Source organism: Eutrigla gurnardus (assembly GCF_963514095.1).
Source record: "Eutrigla gurnardus genome assembly, chromosome: 20".
Taxonomy (NCBI): Eukaryota; Metazoa; Chordata; class Actinopteri; order Perciformes; family Triglidae; genus Eutrigla; species Eutrigla gurnardus.
The window spans coordinates 8,490,801-8,509,507 of NC_139931.1; the positions used below are offsets into that span (position 1 = coordinate 8,490,801).

General features: G+C 41.0%; 3 protein-coding genes across 5 annotated transcripts in view; 2 read left to right on the forward strand and 1 right to left on the reverse strand.

Annotated features, from left to right (window-relative positions):
- proza (protein Z, vitamin K-dependent plasma glycoprotein a) overlaps nt 1–7,048 on the forward strand; it is a 72,215-nt gene extending 65,167 nt beyond the window's left edge. The window contains exon 11 of the mRNA XM_084037453.1: nt 7,027–7,048. The gene's annotated coding sequence lies outside the window, so the exon portion shown is untranslated. The remainder of the gene's footprint in view (nt 1–7,026) is intronic.
- On the forward strand, nt 211–7,037 carry ccp110 (centriolar coiled-coil protein 110). 2 transcript variants are annotated; one of them, XM_084037438.1, is made up of 14 exons: nt 211–376; nt 1,043–1,215; nt 1,747–1,875; nt 2,338–3,526; nt 3,736–3,857; nt 3,996–4,173; nt 4,459–4,568; nt 4,700–4,816; nt 4,971–5,066; nt 5,147–5,263; nt 5,436–5,509; nt 5,627–5,692; nt 5,767–5,826; nt 6,366–7,037. In XM_084037438.1, the coding sequence occupies exons 2-14, from the start codon at nt 1,069–1,071 to the stop codon at nt 6,439–6,441; spliced, it is 2,481 nt and encodes an 826-aa protein (XP_083893564.1). In that variant the 5' UTR covers nt 211–376; nt 1,043–1,068; the 3' UTR covers nt 6,442–7,037. The 2 variants fall into 2 exon arrangements, with proteins under 2 accessions (XP_083893564.1, XP_083893563.1); XM_084037437.1 differs by lacking the exon at nt 211–376 and having other exon boundaries at nt 966–1,215.
- Nucleotides 7,049–7,823: 775 nt separating the features above from the next.
- LOC311031251 (nuclear GTPase SLIP-GC-like) lies at nt 7,824–18,331 on the reverse strand. Of its 2 annotated transcripts, XM_084037440.1 has the most exons (22): nt 18,222–18,331; nt 17,626–17,706; nt 17,329–17,410; nt 16,783–16,895; nt 16,630–16,677; nt 16,294–16,324; nt 16,039–16,131; nt 15,530–15,620; nt 14,816–15,032; nt 14,424–14,690; nt 14,107–14,310; nt 13,379–13,554; nt 10,952–11,045; nt 10,776–10,863; nt 10,519–10,634; nt 10,190–10,363; nt 9,947–10,104; nt 9,575–9,695; nt 9,345–9,453; nt 9,114–9,247; nt 8,864–8,945; nt 7,824–8,721 (listed from the first exon to the last, which is right to left on the reverse strand). In XM_084037440.1, exons 3-22 carry the CDS (start codon nt 17,393–17,395, stop codon nt 8,636–8,638), a joined length of 2,469 nt encoding a protein of 822 aa, XP_083893566.1. In that variant the 5' UTR covers nt 17,396–17,410; nt 17,626–17,706; nt 18,222–18,331; the 3' UTR covers nt 7,824–8,635. The 2 variants fall into 2 exon arrangements, with proteins under 2 accessions (XP_083893566.1, XP_083893567.1); XM_084037441.1 differs by lacking the exons at nt 16,630–16,677; nt 16,783–16,895; nt 17,329–17,410; nt 17,626–17,706; nt 18,222–18,331 and adding an exon at nt 16,446–16,548.
- Nucleotides 18,332–18,707: the final 376 nt, after the last annotated feature.

Consider the following 18,707-nt stretch of genomic DNA (forward strand, 5'->3'; position numbering starts at 1 on the left):
TTTGGCTTACAGTTTCACCCTTTGCTTTCATTATAGTTATTTTGAACACGTCTTCCCCGCTACATTTGAACAAAACGTCACATGACAAACATTCTAAACGCAGAAATCTCCGCGCACGAGCAAAATCGTTGGAGATAATGCGAGACCGTTGGTAAAGGTCGCGCTGACCGTATTGGAACGCGGCCGGCGCGCTGTTGCTAGGAGGCGCTGTTGGAGCCGGAAGGATTGAAAATGGTGATGATGATGGGCAGCCCGAGATTGAAGGAGAAACATAAGGTTCATGCCGCAGCCGCACTTTGTTGTTTCCCCGCGATATTTGTGCACGTCTGACGCTCCTTTCCGGGGAGGAAAAGGAAGCAGGGACCAGCATTTGGAGGTAAGTAAGGGGGGGCAACACGCGATTATAGGCGCGGGCGTAGCGTTAGCAACTGGCATCTGACAGCGGCACATCTGGACAAAAACGTCCGCGTGGAGTCAAAAGATGAGGTGCATATCGAGATAACGCCTTCGATCTTCAACCTGTCAAGCTTGAATCAGTGTGCGGTGACGTCAGCTGATGTAATTAGGCGACTGAATACCTCTAGGTTAATGACAGCGTCGCGAGGACTCCAGGTTGAATTCAACCCCGAATCGAGGGATGGTCTCACAAAATATAGTTCCTCCAAATAACAGCTGTGCGCGTGGTGTCTGGCGGTATGTGTGCTATTTATTCGCTTTCCAGAACTAGAAACTGTATTGATGGGACACGCGAGTCCGTATGCATTTCCAAGGGACGCGGAAATGGAAGTCAGTCACCATTAATAGAAAGGCATGTCAGGAATGTGATGGGCGATAGATAACAAAAAAAAAATAGTAGTGGCAGACAGAGTCTCTTTTGTTGTGGGCTGTTTGTCCAGCATTTCCACACATGATCCCAGAGGATCTCCTCTGGTGATCCACACCTCAGTCTATATAAGCCTCACACGTCCACTGCAACAGCCACACTCTGTATTTCCCTTGGCAGCCGGGTGACATGGCTACATGGTGTGTGTTTCCTATTCAGAGTGTGGATGTGCGGGCTGCCCAGAGATGGAGAGCTACGAGGAGTTCTGTCTGCGGTGTTTGGCCGGTCTGCAGGAGGAGGGGACATTCGAGAAGACGACATGTGAACCACCGTGGTCCCTAAAGGCCCTTTCTGTCATCCGCTTCCATGGAAGAGCTGTGCTTTCACCTCTGGTAAGAAAGAAACCAACAGACGCGAGGACTTATTCTAAGGATGTAGCTACAAGTTTCTCAAAATGTTTCTGGTTTCTCTAGAAGGCAGATATGCACAGAGTAGGCTCTACAGACTGTTTGTTTTTCGAGACCTACATAATATATGTGAAGCACGAGGGCTGACTAGCCTCAATTAGATCAGCAGCTGGCAGTGGGAAAGAGAGAGAGAGAGGAGATAATTGATGATGCGGAACACCAAGGCTGTCTGGTGTCAGTCAGGAGAATCCATCTGCTAGCGACTGCTGACAAAACAAGTTCACAGAAGAAGCCACATGATGGAGAGGCTAATGTGAGACTGAGGATCGTTGCAGACATTAAAACAGATCACAAACAAATCTCATGAAATACATTTTTCCCGTGTTATTGCGTTTCGTTTTATTGAGTCCGTTTAAGCCAGTCAGCCAAAGTGTGGCTCAAGAGGAGCACGTTATTTGAATCATTTTTTAAAAAGTCGTGTGTATTGTGTTGGTTGTTTTTTTTTTTTTACCCCAGTTGAGTGCAGAGCAGCGCAGTGAGATGTGTGGCCACAGACGGAAGGCAGTCCAGCTGGAGGTGGACAGGCAGAACCAGCAGAGGAAGAACCTTATGGCCCAGGTTCAGGACATACTGGTCCAAGCTCAGGTCTGTAGGACTGTACGGTCCTGGTCACAGGACCTCTGTTTGGAATATAAAACACATAGCCACTTTGTCTATTTCATCTTGTGACATTAGCAGACTTGAATACTGGTTGTATGACTCAACACTGTGCTATTTTTTTTTTTAACTGACAATGTCTCTCTTTTGTCAACTCGGCATCCAAGCAATATTGTCTATTTGCTCTTGTTATGAAATGTCAATAAATGTGATAGGCCTATTGTAGTCTTTTGTTATACACATCACAGGGACAGTAGTAGCACATTCATATGTATTTTGACTGCAAACATATTGTCCAGAGCGTGCTATTTATTAGGAGATCTATATACATATGTTTATGTTGGAAGTGATAAGGTTACAGCCAGGTTAGGATTGCATACAAATTAGGCTATTGTAAAGTCTTAACAATGATTTGATGATCGGTCATCATTATTCATTGTCTCTGCACAGGTACATAAAGCACCAAGTGAAGAAGATGAAAACCTGCCAGTTTCTATCCCTGCAACAGTGAGCGGCTACACCCTGGTCACTGACTCTCCTGGACTTCCCAGAGACTCTGGATTTGGGCTACAGACAAATGCTCAGCCGTGCTCTGAGACCTCCGTCCTCAATGGCTGCAAGGCAGTTGAGGAAGTGATGGTGGAGGGGGATGAGAAGAGTGAGGAGGAAGAGGAGGAGGAGGACATTAGTTTGGACAGCCTTCTGAAGAGATCAAGGGAGTATGTGAAGAGAGAGCAGACTCAGCAAGGGTCAAGTGTTGCCCACACAGTCACCAGGATTCCCCTGCCAGAGACCGTCTCTGACCAGGAGAAGAAGAGCTGCAGTCCCATGGGGGACACAGGTGTTGAGTTTGGATTCAGTCTGCACCACAGTCCTATTGGCCAACCTCACACCCATCAGGCTCTGTTCGACCCCAGTCTCCAACAGTCCTGCTGCCTATTGCCTAGTCTGCCTGACCGGTATGCTCGTCTCCCCAGTCCAGAATCTAGCATTAGTCCCCGTATTCAGAGACGCAAACCACGCCCAGTTTCTACAGGGAACATCCATTTTTCCTTCCCCATTGGCCCAGTCGACCTTATAGCCCGAAGCCCAGGTAGGTCAGGGGAAGGTGCTGGCGTGGCAGATTCAGGAGAAGCTCTATTAGGGGCCATAAAGTCCCCCAGTCACTGGGGCTCAGTAGGGAGTGAAAATGGTGATGTTGTCGGCAATCGTCGTTCCAGCCACTGTGGTTCCAGTCCATTGCAGGAGTCATTTGGCCCTGTTAGTGCCACAGGTTTGAGCCCAAAGGGACACCATGGCCATCTGGCTGCAGGGTTTCGCCGGCGATGCCACACCCTGGACAGCCAGCCGCATAGCTACCAATCTGGAGTCGAGCACATAGACCGCAGCCAGGAAAGGGCGCCCCGCTTCATGGCAGGAGTGACATGGGCGGCTCCAAGTTGGCGCACCCCTGCAGCCCCTTTAACCCAGTCGTATGAGGTAGATAAGCCCTCACCATCTCTGCTGAGGCCCCGCGTGGCTTCTGACGTGGTTCAGGTCACCCTCAGGATGGAGCCTGATGATGCTCAGGGGACACACAACGGAAGGATCACACCAACTGTGCTCAGACATGCAGCTGAGGCACAAGCCAACAAGACAGGTGAGTCACTCTTGAACAGGACTTGTACCGCAGACTGCATTTACTAAGATATACAGAGTTAAACTGTGTCATATCCTCAGAGATCACTGTGTCTCCCACTGCAGCTTTATATACATATATGTTGGAGAGGCAGGGAAAGTGAAATAATAATACCTTTAAAAGGTAAAGGATGAATTATTTGAGGTGTATTTATTTGTGCCCATCAACAGAGGAGACCCAGAGGCGAGCACAAGCTCTGGAGGACATGCAAAGGCTTCTGGAGGAGGAGCATGCCTTGCAGATGTCTCTGCTCCTGGCTGAGCAGGAGAAAGAGCAACAGCGCCTCTGTCTGGTCAGCATGTGGAATCACACAATATCTATTCTAAATAGAAGCAGATACTAAAAGTGTATATTTTTTTATTAGTTATTTTAACAAACTGCATTGCAATGCAGACGTGTGAGTTTATTGTCTGGCGTCCTGGTTGTTTAGGAGCTCGAGGAGACACAGAGAAGACTGAAGGATCAGGGTTGTGTGCGGCCTTTGAGTGGGAATGCTTGTGGGTGGAATTGTAGGTCTGTGAGTGAGAGCTGTCCTGTTGTGAGTCCCTCCTGCCCAGGACTAAGTCCTGCCCACACGCCATCTGAGCGATCACCTGTACAAAGTATAGGTACCACTTCACCTTGTTTGTTTATTGCTGTGTTGGAGTTTGAAACTAGTGGTGTATTATAGTCCATTAACTCTGGTCAAATCATGTTTTTTCATATTTAAAAAATCTAAAACCAAATACTTAAGCTTTCTATCCATAAACACAACTACATTCTTTATACACTACTTACAGAACATATCATCATTTAATATTTAAACTAACAAGATAATCTGAAACCATCAATTGCAGACTGCTCAAAACAGAGATGGTCAAACACCTAAATTGAAAACATGCTTCTTTCTCCAGGTTTCCCCAGTCCTGTAAGTACCAGTGTGTCCTCTCCCTCTGTCCAGCGTCCCGTCTATCTATGGGGGCCCACATGGGCAGTTAGCAACCCTCGAGCGAGGCTAAGTCTGGTAGGTATTCCCAAGTAGACAAGACGGTGTGTGTGACTGCATGTGTTGGATGGACGTTTATTTCTCAAACCCTCTCTGTGTTTCCGTCTACACGGTCCCATCTTCTTGGGTTCTTGTCGTTTTTCTTCCAGGTTCTGACAGCGGAGCAGCAGAGAGCGTTCTGTCGAATTGGCGCCATCATTCGTGGCTTCCTCACTCGCAGACTGCTCAAAACAGAGAAGGTCAAGCACCTTCGTCAGACCGTCATGGTGAGATCACACCCTCACATTACACGCAAAAAAAAAAAAACACATGCAAAGAAATTTGCACAATCAATTGAAAACACCAATGTGAGTGTTTAATACTTGAATTGCTTAATTACTGTGGGAAATGAATGTGTACTGTCTAAATGTGTGTGTTTAGGATACACAAGAGTTCATCCATTCATTCCAGACCGAAGCCCCGCAGAAGAGAGGATCGGCGCAAGATCGCTCCCTGCAGGAGAGAGTTCGAGCCCAGGTATGAATGTGTATTTACAGTCTACAGACAGCAGAGGTCCATCTTACGTTGTGTTTATGTGTGTGTCTTTTGTCCCTCAGTTACGCGCGGCCCTTTATGACGTCCATGATATCTTCTTTGAAATGCCCCTGGGGGATCGATTGGCATTGCTGCAGCAGGACAGGGAGCTCCGGGCAGAGAGGAAGCTGCGAGACATGGTGACCAGGAAATGCAGGCCGGCATGAAATCACATATCTGTATTTAATCAGACGCAGCCGCAGTCAGATGGTGCTTCTGAGAAACACAGTTTTGCGGTAACCTGCCTCGTCTCATGCTGTCAGTGTCAGTACTTCTATCATCAACCATGTTCCTTCCTTTCTGTGTCAAAAGGAGAAAGCCAAGGGCCCCAAGGAGAGAGTAGTTCTGTCTGCTGCCACACAGAGGTTTCTGGACAGGAAAAAGAGGTTGGATGGGAAAGAGGAAAATAGCCTTAGACTGCAGATGAGATCTGGTTTCTGTTGATAATATCCAGTGATCAGAAGTGGGTTTGTTTTTATTGGATGTATTTGGTGCTCCTTTAGGGTGGGTGAATCCCCAGCAATGGCTAGGAAGAAGCAGCAGAAGCCAAAGAGCCCCACCACTAACAGGTGCTGTACATCGTCTGGTTTTGTGCGTTACACTTTATTTACTGGATAAATGACATCCTTTCTTCCTTTCCCAGAGTCCTGAAGCCAAGCCAAGGCCAGAATTCTCCTGTCCCAGGTCAGCTGAACCGCCAGGGGTGAGTTTGTACTTTTTTCTCATCGCATATCACACAAACTGCCACATGCAATTTCTTCTAAGATAAAACAATAAATAAAATGACATGTCCAAAATGGAGTAGGAAGAAATATACCCCTTTTCTATAACTTCAATATGCACACGGTTATCATATATACACATAAATACTCACCTTCGTGTTTATCATGTAGATTATTGTTAAAAAGTAAAGCAGTTTGTTCGTGCGAACGGTTTCATACATCTCACAACATCATTAATAACTTCCTGTTATTAACCGCAGCTTAGTGAACAACACACACACCCAAAACAGACTCTGCTGGCATCAAACTGGGAACAAATGCTAACCATTTATCCAGAAATGAAACTAACTTTGAGGAAAACCAGTTCAGGCACTGCAACACCATTTCTAAGTGGTTGCCTGCCTCACTCCACGAGCGAGGAAATGTTTATTGGCCTGTTGGGTTCCCTCTGTTGTAGTTGACAAGCATTGTCCGATGGCTTTAATGTCTGCAAAGTATGACAGTGGTTGTTTCTTCCCAGGAGCTGGTACAGAAAGACCCCAGAGGAGAGAGTGAGGCGTTCAGACAGCCTGAAGAAGCAGCACTCTCTGGGTTAACAGGTGGCGCCACTTTCTCTCACCTGTGAACTTGAACTTTTAGTGATTTGTATACAAACCCACTGATCCTTCACTCTGTGCTGCTAATACAATAGTACCATCTGCTATTCAAATGATTGTATTCACTACCACACTTTAGCTCATTGATATACATCATGACAACATCGTTGTTTTTGACTGCTGTAGCTCGCTGAAAACAGCTGATCCGAACACAAAGCGTTCATGTAGCTTGATACAGTCTGGAGTATTTAATGACAAGGGTGGCAAATTTGCCATTTTAAAGAAAAAAAATATTTAAATGCAATCTAGAAGGTCAGAGTGAAAGGGGAAAAAGTAACATTTTACATTTTAAGAACTACACCTTTTGTTATTGGTATAACATTTCAGCATATACATAAACATCTAGTGCTTATAGCTGTAAGTGAATTTACAGACATCAGTTTCATGCTGACAGTCATGTAGTCTCCCTGAAAAAAAAGAGTAAGCAAGTATAATTTAACTTAGACAAGTTTTGTCCAAGGGCTTTGACTCCCTTCTTGTGCTTTATGTCTTTAGAAACTTGTAATGAGTTTACAGTAATCTGAGATATAACAGGTGTTTCAACATTTGACCGAAATCAATGCGTAATGAAAAGAAATATAAATGTATTTGATGACACACGGGCTTGCTGTTACATTAATGTAGCTTCACATAGCAGGAGATGCACAGCAGACACTGAGTTAAGCTTGTTAAGACCGTGTCAAATGCACGGCACATTCTCTTGAGGTTTTCCCTCATTGTCCACTGTCCATGTCAAGAATAAGTGTCAGACTCCGAATTAAAGAATATTTATGTGCACATATTATTGTCAATTAATTGGAACAGCCACTAGTTCACTGCGATACCACATTGCCTTGATACTTCTGCGTCAGGGTGTTGACGTTTTTGGCTGACATGGCTGTACTCTCTTTAAATATATATTTTTTATTATTATTTAAAATGACAAATTGTCATGTTTTTTATGACCAGAATAAATCCTGAAATTATTTGAATGTCCTTGACTCTGATTCATGGTAAGAATGGAAGGATTATTACAGTGAAAAAGTGATAAGCAGCATTTAACGATGCCCCTCCCTATTTATTGCCCATCTGTGTGTCTGCATGTTCCATTCAGTAAGTGGCATTTTGAAACAAGCATAATACATTCCATTAACAAGAATCCTAAATGAACAACAACATACTTTGTTGAACATGTTTGGACTATCATTATAAGGACAAAAGCCAAACTGACATTACTCATCAGTATACCAGGAGATTTGGGAATTAACAGCATCTGGACAATGTAAATTTAATTTGTTAACCACATGACCACACAAATGAAATGAAAGATTTATGACTTAAAATTGAATTTTATTGAGGTTTATTGGGCAGTATGGCATACATTTCCATATACACATGTACGCTTTAAGAATCAGTGTAGATTAAAACAGAAATTGTTCAGTAAATAATCAAACCAGATCAACTTGTTTATTACTATTATCTCTATCATCTATTTCTCTATATGAATGAACACATATATAAACCATTATTTTGCAGTAGTTGCAGTCGTTCTTGAACATGAAAGAAAGAAGATCAGTGTTTGAAAAGCCTCAAATCTATGTCAAACTACAGTATGTACAGGTGAATTCAGGTAATTCTTTTGCAATTTTGACTTCTGTAACTCATTCAGATATCTGTTTTACCCATTAAATCAACATATCATACCTTTCAGTAATCCTTATGTTTTCTAACCATGCCAGAAGAAGACATCAGCTTTTAGTGTTATTTGCCAAAAAGAACATCCTGCCTAAATGTGATCATCTGGGACAGGTCACTTGGTTATCTGGGACTCTTGTATAAGGCTTTTAAACAAATGTACAGTATAATGACTCATTTGTACACGATGAACACATTAAAAAGTGTTTTTGCATGATGAAGGGAGAGAGAAAGAGTGTGTGTGTGAACAGAACATTGTTTAGACCTGGAAGCACAGAAAACGGTTGACCCATGTGTGACCGCCACTCCCACATCTCACTTTCAGAGCACTATAAAGATGGCCCCCTTTCTGTAACCGTTGTTCTTCCAGACTGCTTGCACTCTGTATGACGATGAACCTTCTCTGCACAGTAGAATAAAAGATTTTCAGCTTCTCTCCGGTGAGACAAAGATAATATATTTATTCTATGACTGTTGGTTCTTCATCTTGGCTTCGCTTCAGAGCATCGAGGTGGCCCTTCACCAACTCCAGCTCCTCTTTAACATCTAACAAAAGCAAAAACATATTATTTACAAAAAGTGAATTAATAATTACAAAGTTGGATATTTGTTGGCTTTTTCATTTCAATCAAATATTTACAGTATTATTAGTGACAGTCGTGTTTATATTTCCTAACGTTCCCTTTACCTGGGATTGAAACACCATCAGTCTTGAGCAACAGATTGATTGATTCCTGCATTGTTTCCTCCAGTTTCTTCAGGATCTCCACCTAATTAGCATCAAAATCTATATCACTTATCAGTCGCAGCAAAATATTGCGTTCAAGCTCAACTGAGAAGATTCATGTAAATGCCAGGTAGAATTATAGATAATGATGAGCGGCACAACATGCTTTACTACATCATCATTATACAATTAATCATGAAATGTAACAAACCATCAAGGCGCTCAGCTTTTTCATCATAACGTCTTTGGCCTGCTGAAACATGATGTCTTTTGACTCAAGAACATGCCTCGTAATAGTTTTCCTCAGTTTTTTCAGCACGTACTGTCCTTCAATTTTCTTTGCTTCTACAACAGAAACCTTTTGTCAATTACATTGTCCTGCAGTCAAGATGACAAATGTGTATTATCATAGTTTCAGCATTTATATGTCATGATATCTCACCATCATAGCAAACTTGCATGGCATCCTCGATTGTTGTCGTCAGACAACTGTAGATCATTTTCTTGCGATCGTTGATGATTTTGTTGAGTTTTGTCTTAATTTTTTCTTCCTTTGAGAGAATATAAAGCATTCATCAACATATTTTAAATAAAATAGAGGTAATAAAAATAAGGTATTTTAAAGTATTTTTCACCCCACTGAGGTTGGTCTTCCTCTATTCTACCTTTTACCTCTGTCTTGAGAAATATCAGTTGCAGTTCGACATCTTTGTTCATTTCTCCCATCATGCTCTTTGTGTCAAGTGAAAATGCATTGATGGCCCCGTTGAATGGTCCACGGTTTCCTTCATTTCTAATACATGTTTCATAAAGTTAGCATTGACAAGTTTGTATATATATATATATATATATAAATGGTATAACTGTATAATCTTTGAAAGCTTTATCATTTCTGAACTAAAGAAGCCTCTTGGATGAGAGGCAAAACGTCTTGAAAAACCTCAAGAATGTCCAGTTGCCTAATAAAGCGTTCAAAGCTTACCATGACCGGTTTGTAAAATCAGCCAGCACAGGGTTTTATGTCTTTATTAATTCAGTTCTTACGGGAAGGTTTTCTTGAACTCCTCATCAATGCTGTCAGTCAGGTATGAAGCTAATGTCATATTGAGATTAATTGGTTTTTTTTTGTTTTTGTGTGTGTAGGTGCCATTGTTCTCAACTACACACTTCAATATCCTGTGGAAACCACATCCTGTCTTATTCTGAAACAAAACAGAAACATTTCTAAGACATTCATATAAAGTGCAGAAACAGTTGTTTTGACGTAGTTACAATTCAAATACGTACAAGACGTAAGAACAACGCCAAGACTTTTTCACATGAACTTTTTGATCTTTCAACCCCTTTACTGAGGCATTTGTCAAAGGCAGCGTGAGTCTTTCTTAATGATTGCCTGACTTTTTTATGTTCATTCCCCCGCCTTTCCTCAAGGGTTGAGCACACAGCTGTATTTTCACCGGCCTGAAAACAAACACAAACACAACATAACTCAGGAAATCAACTACCTGGATGTCTAAAATGTATGCATGGCTGACATGTAAGAAGTCCGCCTTTGACTTTACCATTTTCTCATGATTGTCTGTCAATGAAACAGATTGTGTTACTTTATTTCTTACCCTGCTTCTATGGTTAAGCCCGTGAATCAGAGAGACAATCCCGTGAGCTCCAGACACATATGTCTCTGAGTAACAGTAATTGAGTTCCCGCAGAAATTCCTGAAGTTCGGGTATTTCTGTAAAAAAAAAAAATGCAGTCCCCATAGATATTTAAATTCCATTTAAGTATAATCCAATTCATCATTCTTGTTTGAATTAAAGTGGTTACAGTAAACTAAGTAAGAGTTCATATGTTCACATGTCGAGACTTTACTTACCAGTATCCTCCAGACTTAGGATTTTCTTTTTCAGAAACTCTTTGGAGCTCACTGTGAACACTTTGAAACATTCATGACTGAAATGTGTCTAAAAAGAAAAAGGCTTGATTTTACGGCAGGCTTGCAGTTGTAAAAAAATCTTTGCATTAAAATTTTTGTCAGTCCGTAAAACTCACCTTCAGAATGTTTTGTTGGTTGAATTTTTTTTCCACTTCTTGCTTCGCTTGTTTGTTTTGTCTTATTATTGAAGAACAAACATCAGCTGCAGAACTATAAAAAAAAAAAAAAAAGATTTGTCTAAAGAGGCACCTCATACAGTATTTGGGGAACTGAAACCTCAAATTCCAACATTCTTCTATACTTTCAGAATAAAATGGTAAATAGTAAATGATAAAAGTCAAAATGATCTTTGTTAGGGTGCACTCACACTAGGCAACCCATAGTGTGCCCAAGCACGTTTGAGTCCCAAATTTGTTTGTGTACACTTCCTTGGTCCTGGCAGGGTTGGGGGAGGTGTGCTTCGACCCCTGATATCAAGCTTTTTATAATTTAACATTTTGACTGTTTCTGTTGATGAATGTGCAAGACAGATAGATTCCTTGTGCATGCTCAGAACTTTGCAAAACTGCATTCCTTTTTGATGCCCCTAGTACCTGGAACGCTATGCAACAAACACTTACACTACTCACAAAAAGTTAAGGATATTCGGCTTTCAGGTGAAATTTCATGATGAACCCAAAATGCATTATAACCTTTACAGGTGAACTTCATTTTACCTTCTAAACTTTTGAATTCACAAGTCCATCTGTTCAATGTGTCAGTACTTTTTGCACAACTTGCTCTTCTCAAGGAGCTGAACAGCAACATTCACGACAGATGCTTGATCCTTGAATCGACCAATCAATGTCCTGGTTCAATTAGAATTGGTATTTAAACAGTCCTCTTCATCATGCTGTTCACATTTTGACATTATGAGACCACGACAACACCTAAGAAGTGATCAAGAGTACCTCATCATTGCTTCAGAATGTTGTCAGAGGGAAGTGGCCACTGAGCTTAGAGTGTCTCAGTGTGTCATCAGCAGGTTGCTACAGAGATACAGAGAGATGGGTAGAGTCCCAGAAAGGCAGCAAAGTGGACGTCGTTTGGCCCCATGACAAGTTATTGAGACATTGATATTTTTTAACGTGGTATAACCACCACTGCTGCTGGCTTTTGTTTCAATAAATTGATGAGGAAATCACCATTGCATGCTTCTACTTAAATGCCTTACTTTCATGATATAATATCACTGTAGTGTGAACTCTTTACATTTTCCATAAATTTCACCCGAAAGCCAAATATCCCTAACTTTTTGTGAGCAGTGTAAGTTAGAGGTACTCCCCTCTGCTCCTGTTTTTAAGCAATTGGTGTGAAATCTCTGCTCATCAAATTGCAACTGGTTTTAGCTATTTACCGGAGCAAAATTGGAGTGGAACATAGGGCAACGCTCTGTCCTTTCATAATAAATAAATAATGCTGCTATCCTCCCCACACGCTCTGCTCACATGCTCTGATGCAGGTCAAGTGTTTCCTTTAAATATGTGGAGCAGCTACTTGTCAGTAAAGTTGCAGTCATGTTCTCTGTGTTGTTCACTATTGTGATGACTGAGACCGCACTTCTTGAAAACTATGTAAAAACAATGCCTGTGTCGTATTATGACGTGAAGACGTATGTACAAGAGGCCAGGTTGGGCTTGGAGCAATGTGAGTGCAGGCCAGCGGGGGACATGGGATAGGGGAAATCCTGCTTCAGCACAGTAGTGATCAACTGGCCCTAGTGTGAGAGGGCCCTTAAACCTGTATGACTCCACCATTGATATTGAAAAGTGCAACACTTGTTGTAACAGGTCGGCGATTCCCTAGGAAGTTTTCTGGAAAGTACTATGTAATTTGGCAATCATAGAGACAATGTTAGCGACTGCTATTTTAGTTTAATTAATTGTATTGAGTTTATATGCAGTTGTTCATTTCTAAAGGAATTCCCTTAAAACCAAGCCAGAAACTTAGGCATAGTCATGGACTCAGACCTGAACAGTTACGAAGTCAGCCTACTATCACCTAAAGAATACGTCAAGGATTAAAGGATTTATGTCTCAGGATTTGGAAAAAACTTGTCCATGCATTTATCTTCAGCAGACTACTGTAACGGTATCTTTACAGGTCTCCCTAAAACGCTGCTGCTCTGTGTCCCCAGAGTCAGACCTAAACATGGAAAGGCAGCATTCAGTTTTTCATGCATGACAAATCTTGAACAAACTTGCAGGCCTGCTCCAAATCTCAGACTTTTCTGTTTGCCGCTTCCTTTCAGTAAACAAAACAATATATTAATTGCTTATACAGCACTGTAACTTATATTCTTGATTTTATTTTGTATTTTATTTGCTGTTTTTTATTTTTTATAATTGTTAACAGTACTACTTGTGCTGTGACAATATCATCTGCACATTTGCTTGTGTTTACTCCTGTTGCGGTCTCGGCTGCTAAATGTGTCAGTGTCTAATTTGGACGTTATATTTATAACTGTGTACTACTGGCATCTTAAATCATCCTAAATCACTTACTGATCATCTGAATCTTCAATTACATCAGACTTGGTGCAGATAAAGTGAATGCGCTGACACTCGCCACTGTTTCCAATGAAGCCACAGGCATTCTCCAGGATCTCCCAGGGTTCTTTCTCTGCTGCTGCTCGATTGATATCAGTCACAATCCACACAGTAGAACATTTTCCCACAACCTGAAGGGACATAACCACAAGTTAATTTAGAATAAATAATTATCAGTGTAACAATTTAATAGTTTCAGAGTGTCCTCCTCGAGAAAACGACCACATAGGTCGTGTGTCAAGCACCGAATTACGACCATATGTTACGTTTCAAAATAGCGCGCCCTCTAGCGGTCAAGTAAATATCGACACTCCGGTGTCTCAGACGATCGCCCCCCGTCAATCATCGGCAGAGACCCCCCTCACACGTCGACCTAAACCTACCCCCCACACGTCGACCTAAACCTACCCCCCCCCCCCCCCCCCCCCCTATCCCCCCCCCCCCCCGCGCGTGCGCGGACGATTGCCCCTCGTCAATCATCGGCAGAGACCCCCTCCACACGTCGACCTAACCCTAACCTTAACCACTACTATCATTGCGGAAGAATCTCCGCAATACGCTCCCAGAGGTCGTATATTTGAGGACGTGACACACGACCTATTTGGTCGTATGAGTTGGAGGGCTTGTTGGTTTGCAATCAACATAGAAATACACATTAAACAAAACTGCTTGTGATAAATTACCCCTTTCCACATTGTGTCTCTGCTCTTGTTACAGTCCCCAGTTCCAGGAAGATCCACAAGTGTGACATGCTTGAGAAGATCATTATCAGGCACCTTGACAGTCACACACTTCACCAGTGGCCAATACCACGTCTTTACATGTTTACCTTCTTCACATTTTGAGTCTCTTGTATATTTGACCAATTTTGCAGATAGCTCTTTGGGCTGCAATGAATAAGAAAATAATTTTATGGCAACTCAAGAAGTTTTCATTGATATGCTCAAACTCAACTTCAACCGCAAGAATGCTTTCTATGAAGATTTTAACTTTTACTTACAGATTCACCTTTCAAAACCTTATTCTTGGAATGAAGAAATTCTGGGATCTCTTTGAAATATTTGTCATCCATGAGGTTTTCTTGTGCGTTTTTCCATTCTTCACCATACAGCGCTGATAGCTTGTCGACAGCGTCATGATAATCATCTTTAGTTTCCTGATCATCATCTTGAGTTTCCTGATAATCATCGTTAGTTTCCTGATCATTTTCCTCCATCACAGTATCACCAAGAAAATTACGCAAGGACCACAGCTCATCTTTCCACTCCTGAATAAAAGAAAAAAACATATTTAATGTAGTTAAATGAAATGGCATGTTGTGTAATCAACAACTGTATTTTTGCAGCTACCTATTCAAATAGATTGAAGTAAACAAACTTCAGCTCATTTTACCTCTTTTGTTATGAACTCAATGTCTGCCTCATAATTTGAGTTCTCCGTGTTAGCCTCTACTTTAATCATGACTGAGGTACATGCGCTGATTCTTCCAGACGGCAAGAGATTCTTCTCTCCAATGACAGCATTTATCAAAGAGCTCTTTCCAGCCCCGGTTCTGCCAAAGACACCGACCAACTCCCTCTTGTCTGTCTCCAAATCACTGATCTTTTTCCTGTTGTATAATAGTTTAAAAATGCGTTAATCAATTCATCTGAAATATAATAATGAAAGAATGTGTCAAAATCAGGGTTGCCACTTCATAAAAACATAGCTGACAGAGCAAACGCATGAAACTGCTCAGCTCCCTTCACTGCTGCAGAAAAATATGCCTTCTGAAAGAAATCAAGGGATACAAGGACATTGAAAATGCAGAGAAAATTTTGTTAAATCTGCACTCAACAGTTAGTAAAATCAGTACTCAATGCTGTGCAGATTTGCTCAGATTCTGTGGCTTCATAATGTGGCAGGGCTCAGTACTTCTGTTGACTGTTTTTTCCCTCTGGTTCCACAACATTGTTACTACACCACAAATGATGAGTCATGTTATTTTGTCATTTGATGCAACTGGTGTCACTCTTATTCTGAGTTAGCCTGGGGGTAAGGTGGCTTAATTTCAGTGGAGTGGAACCCAGCCCAAAATATGTAACATTTAATAAACGTATTACTTACTTAAGGAAATTGCTGAGCTTATTGTCCGGGTCGGGTAGTCTCAGACATACATGTTTCATGATGTTTTTCACATCAGACAGTATGATTTCTCCTATGAGAGTAAAAGTACAGAACAATTCAGCAGAAGCTATGAACCTGTGTATCAAGTAACAGGTATTGCACAATAAGATGTCTAGACTAGTACAAAATTAGGAGGAAGTACAAGAGACAAATACTCTGACAAGTCAATTTATGATGCTTCAGAGGTTCATCAGGCTCATACCGCAGCTTAGCACAGCATAAGCAACCATCCAGTTAAATGCCACAGTAGTTATTTACTTCAAAGCATGTAGTGTTACCATGGATACCTGCAGTTTAATATACATTTATGGCATTTGTAACATGCATGGTGATGACTGTTTGAGTTGTCCTGATAAGATTTCGTATACAAGTAAAATATTTCATTGCATACATATTTATATACCCTATAGTAAGTTATCTGTTGCTGTCATGGAAAGTATTACAGATACCTGAGTATGATCTGTCCATATTGTCAGGTCGTCGTTTTTTAGCTGGAGATTCCATCTCGTTGCCCTCCCCCTGAAGATCCACCTTTCTCTTTCCTTAGAGTGCCCGTTAAAATGCAAGGAAAAAAAGGGAAGAGATCAGTTTTTGTGCCTGGCACAATATTAAAACAGGGTCTCAATATAGTTGATTAAACAAATCAAGGTTATGGCCTTGAAATGGAACACGATGTGTAATCAATAAGATATCGTGTATCTCACCTTCATTTGTGTTGCTGGTGGACGCACAAACCTGAGAACGAACATGTGACGCACAAATTAAAGGAATTACATTCACACAGGTGTTTTGTCCTCTAAACAGGGTGCAGCCGGCTTGAACACACATCTTTACAATTCACACACTGAAAACAGACCTGCATTAATGTTCTCTTCCAGACTGGGTTGAGTCTGGTGAACCCCAGGGAAGCAGTGAGAGCACAATCAGCATCCCTTTTTTCTCCTTCAACAACTGTGATCACAACTGTGATCCAGTGACCAGTACCCTTTAGTTGAAGAATATGTATGATTGTAATATATTTCTTTGTCAATTCAACTTACTTGAACAGAAGAATCAACCGTTTCTGGGTTTGTTGGGTTTTGTTCCTTCTGGAGGCAAAGGAAAACAGTATAATCCGTTATCATGAAAACCTTTAATAGAAGTTTATGTTTCTGTGAATAATAAATGCTTGTCTTCACAGTAGAGAATATTACCTTCAACAACCTGAGGCTTTCCCTGAATTTTGCCCTTGGACCAATTTTTGGGATCAACAAAGTGATGTCTTCTTTTTTGAGACAGTAAAGACAGTCTTTGTCAATGGCTTCAGCTGCAATTAAAAAAACAAACATTTCATTTCAATACGAGTCATGTGAAAACAAGAATTAGTTTCAAAATTGAGAAAAAAAATATATATTATGCAAGGACTGAAATAGGTGTGGGTTCAGCTGTTCATTTCAGCATTAGAGCTTCACAGAGCTAATAGCATCAATGTATATTGATTGCATTTGAATTAATCGTCACTCTTTAGTCTTGATGTCAACACTGCTTGCGCTGAGATCATCTTTGTCAATAATAACAACGTTGGAGTATGTTTTTTTAGTACTGTAAATGCTTCAGAATTGGTATTGGTCACATCCATCCATCCATCGTCTACCGCTTATCCTGTAATCATGGTTGCGGGGGGGCTGGAGCTGATCCCAGCTGACTGGTCAACACTATATAATATTTGTGCCAAAAAAAGAAGGATGGTAATATTTTACCTTTAAAATTGTCTATCCACTCGCCGAGACCCCATTCACGTAATTTGTCACGAACAAAATCATCCATGACCAAGGACAGCAACTGGAAGGTAAATAAATAATTATGTTTCAAGTCAACCACTGCAACTTGGAATCATTATCATTACATTTAACTGAAGAAAAAAAAAAATATTAAACTGATAATACCAGACTCAAGTAAGTGTCCAAAGCAAATATTTAGGAAATGCGAGTCAGGTGAGGCATAAAGTCACAAAACCATCTTTCTTTCTGGCAGAGTCCACTCAGCTGTTTACTTACGTGCAAGCACACTTCATGTGGAAACGTAAAGTTCAGCAGCAATGAGGACACGGAGCGCTCAGTTCCTCATCCAGATTTAATCTATATTCAAATATTCAACACAGAACTCTTTGTGTCAGTGTCCGTTTCAGTTCTTCATAACTATATATTTAGTGCAACATATTTCCATAAATCATATTAGTCCATCACATCTCACAAATGTATTTACAGCTGTATCAATTTTACAATTTGTTCAATACACATAATCACTTATGTGAATCAGGGCTACTATAATGATATAGTGCAAATTACAGCAGTTCTTAACTGTTTATATGGCAGCAACATCTAATCTGTGGTGATTCTAGACATAAAATGAATACAATTAATAAACCTCGGTATAAAATAAACAAAAAGTTGTGACCTGTCTGCAACACAATACATTGTGCAAAATTAACCTTACACATAATATTAAATCCTGGGAATAAAAGAAAATCACTTTTCCCCTTTTTCTCTAAAAATAAATAACCACAAAAGTGGTTGCATTATTTTCGGGTGCACACACAATTATATTCTAATGAGCAAAACAATATCACATTATCAATCATTCCATCGCTTACCTGTAGCAGGTAGGCGACCCAGATCAATGCCGATACTCCAGGTGTCCAGCGGGTTGATTAGGATTCCCTTGCTCTTATAATGTTGTCCAACCCAACCCAAAAAACGAAACCTAAAGCCTTTTTGCTTTCCTGGTTCTTTGTCTTGCCCTTGGCCGATAAAGGGAGGGCCAAACGTCGCTCCTCCCATACAACATGTTTTTATTGTATTCTTCCTTTATGAGTCATCGGCAAAAGATAGAAGAAAACAAATTTCTGTTATACAAGTGTGTATTTGTATGTACTTCGTGTGGGCACGTGTGAAAATAATTTATTGTGACTGCTGTTAATATGAGACATTTAGAAGGGAAATGTCTGTTTGGTTGAACTGAGTCCTAGAAATCTGAAACATGACAAGGAAGACAATGTTTTCTTTTCTTTTTGCTGGAGCTTAAACTCTGAAACTTTGACTGTGGTCCCAAATATTATGAGACTGATGATGGAGGGAGA

What these genes read in the sequence shown, in the direction of transcription:
- ccp110 (XM_084037437.1), top strand. Translation starts at nt 1,021, where the DNA reads ATGGTGTGTGTTTCCTATTCAGAGTGTGGATGTGCGGGCTGCCCAGAG. An exon ending in ACATACTGGTCCAAGCTCAG is followed by an intron (nt 1,876 to 2,337) that starts GTCTGTAGGACT and finishes GTCTCTGCACAG; the next exon opens with GTACATAAAGCACCAAGTGA. An exon ending in ATCACCTGTACAAAGTATAG is followed by an intron (nt 4,174 to 4,458) that starts GTACCACTTCAC and finishes TTCTTTCTCCAG; the next exon opens with GTTTCCCCAGTCCTGTAAGT.
- LOC311031251 (XM_084037440.1), bottom strand. Translation starts at nt 17,395, where the DNA reads ATGGATGATTTTGTTCGTGACAAATTACGTGAATGGGGTCTCGGCGAG. An exon ending in AAGCTCAGCAATTTCCTTAA is followed by an intron (nt 15,033 to 15,529) that starts GTAAGTAATACG and finishes ATTATACAACAG; the next exon opens with GAAAAAGATCAGTGATTTGG. An exon ending in GAGTTCAAGAAAACCTTCCC is followed by an intron (nt 9,696 to 9,946) that starts GTAAGAACTGAA and finishes AACATGTATTAG; the next exon opens with AAATGAAGGAAACCGTGGAC.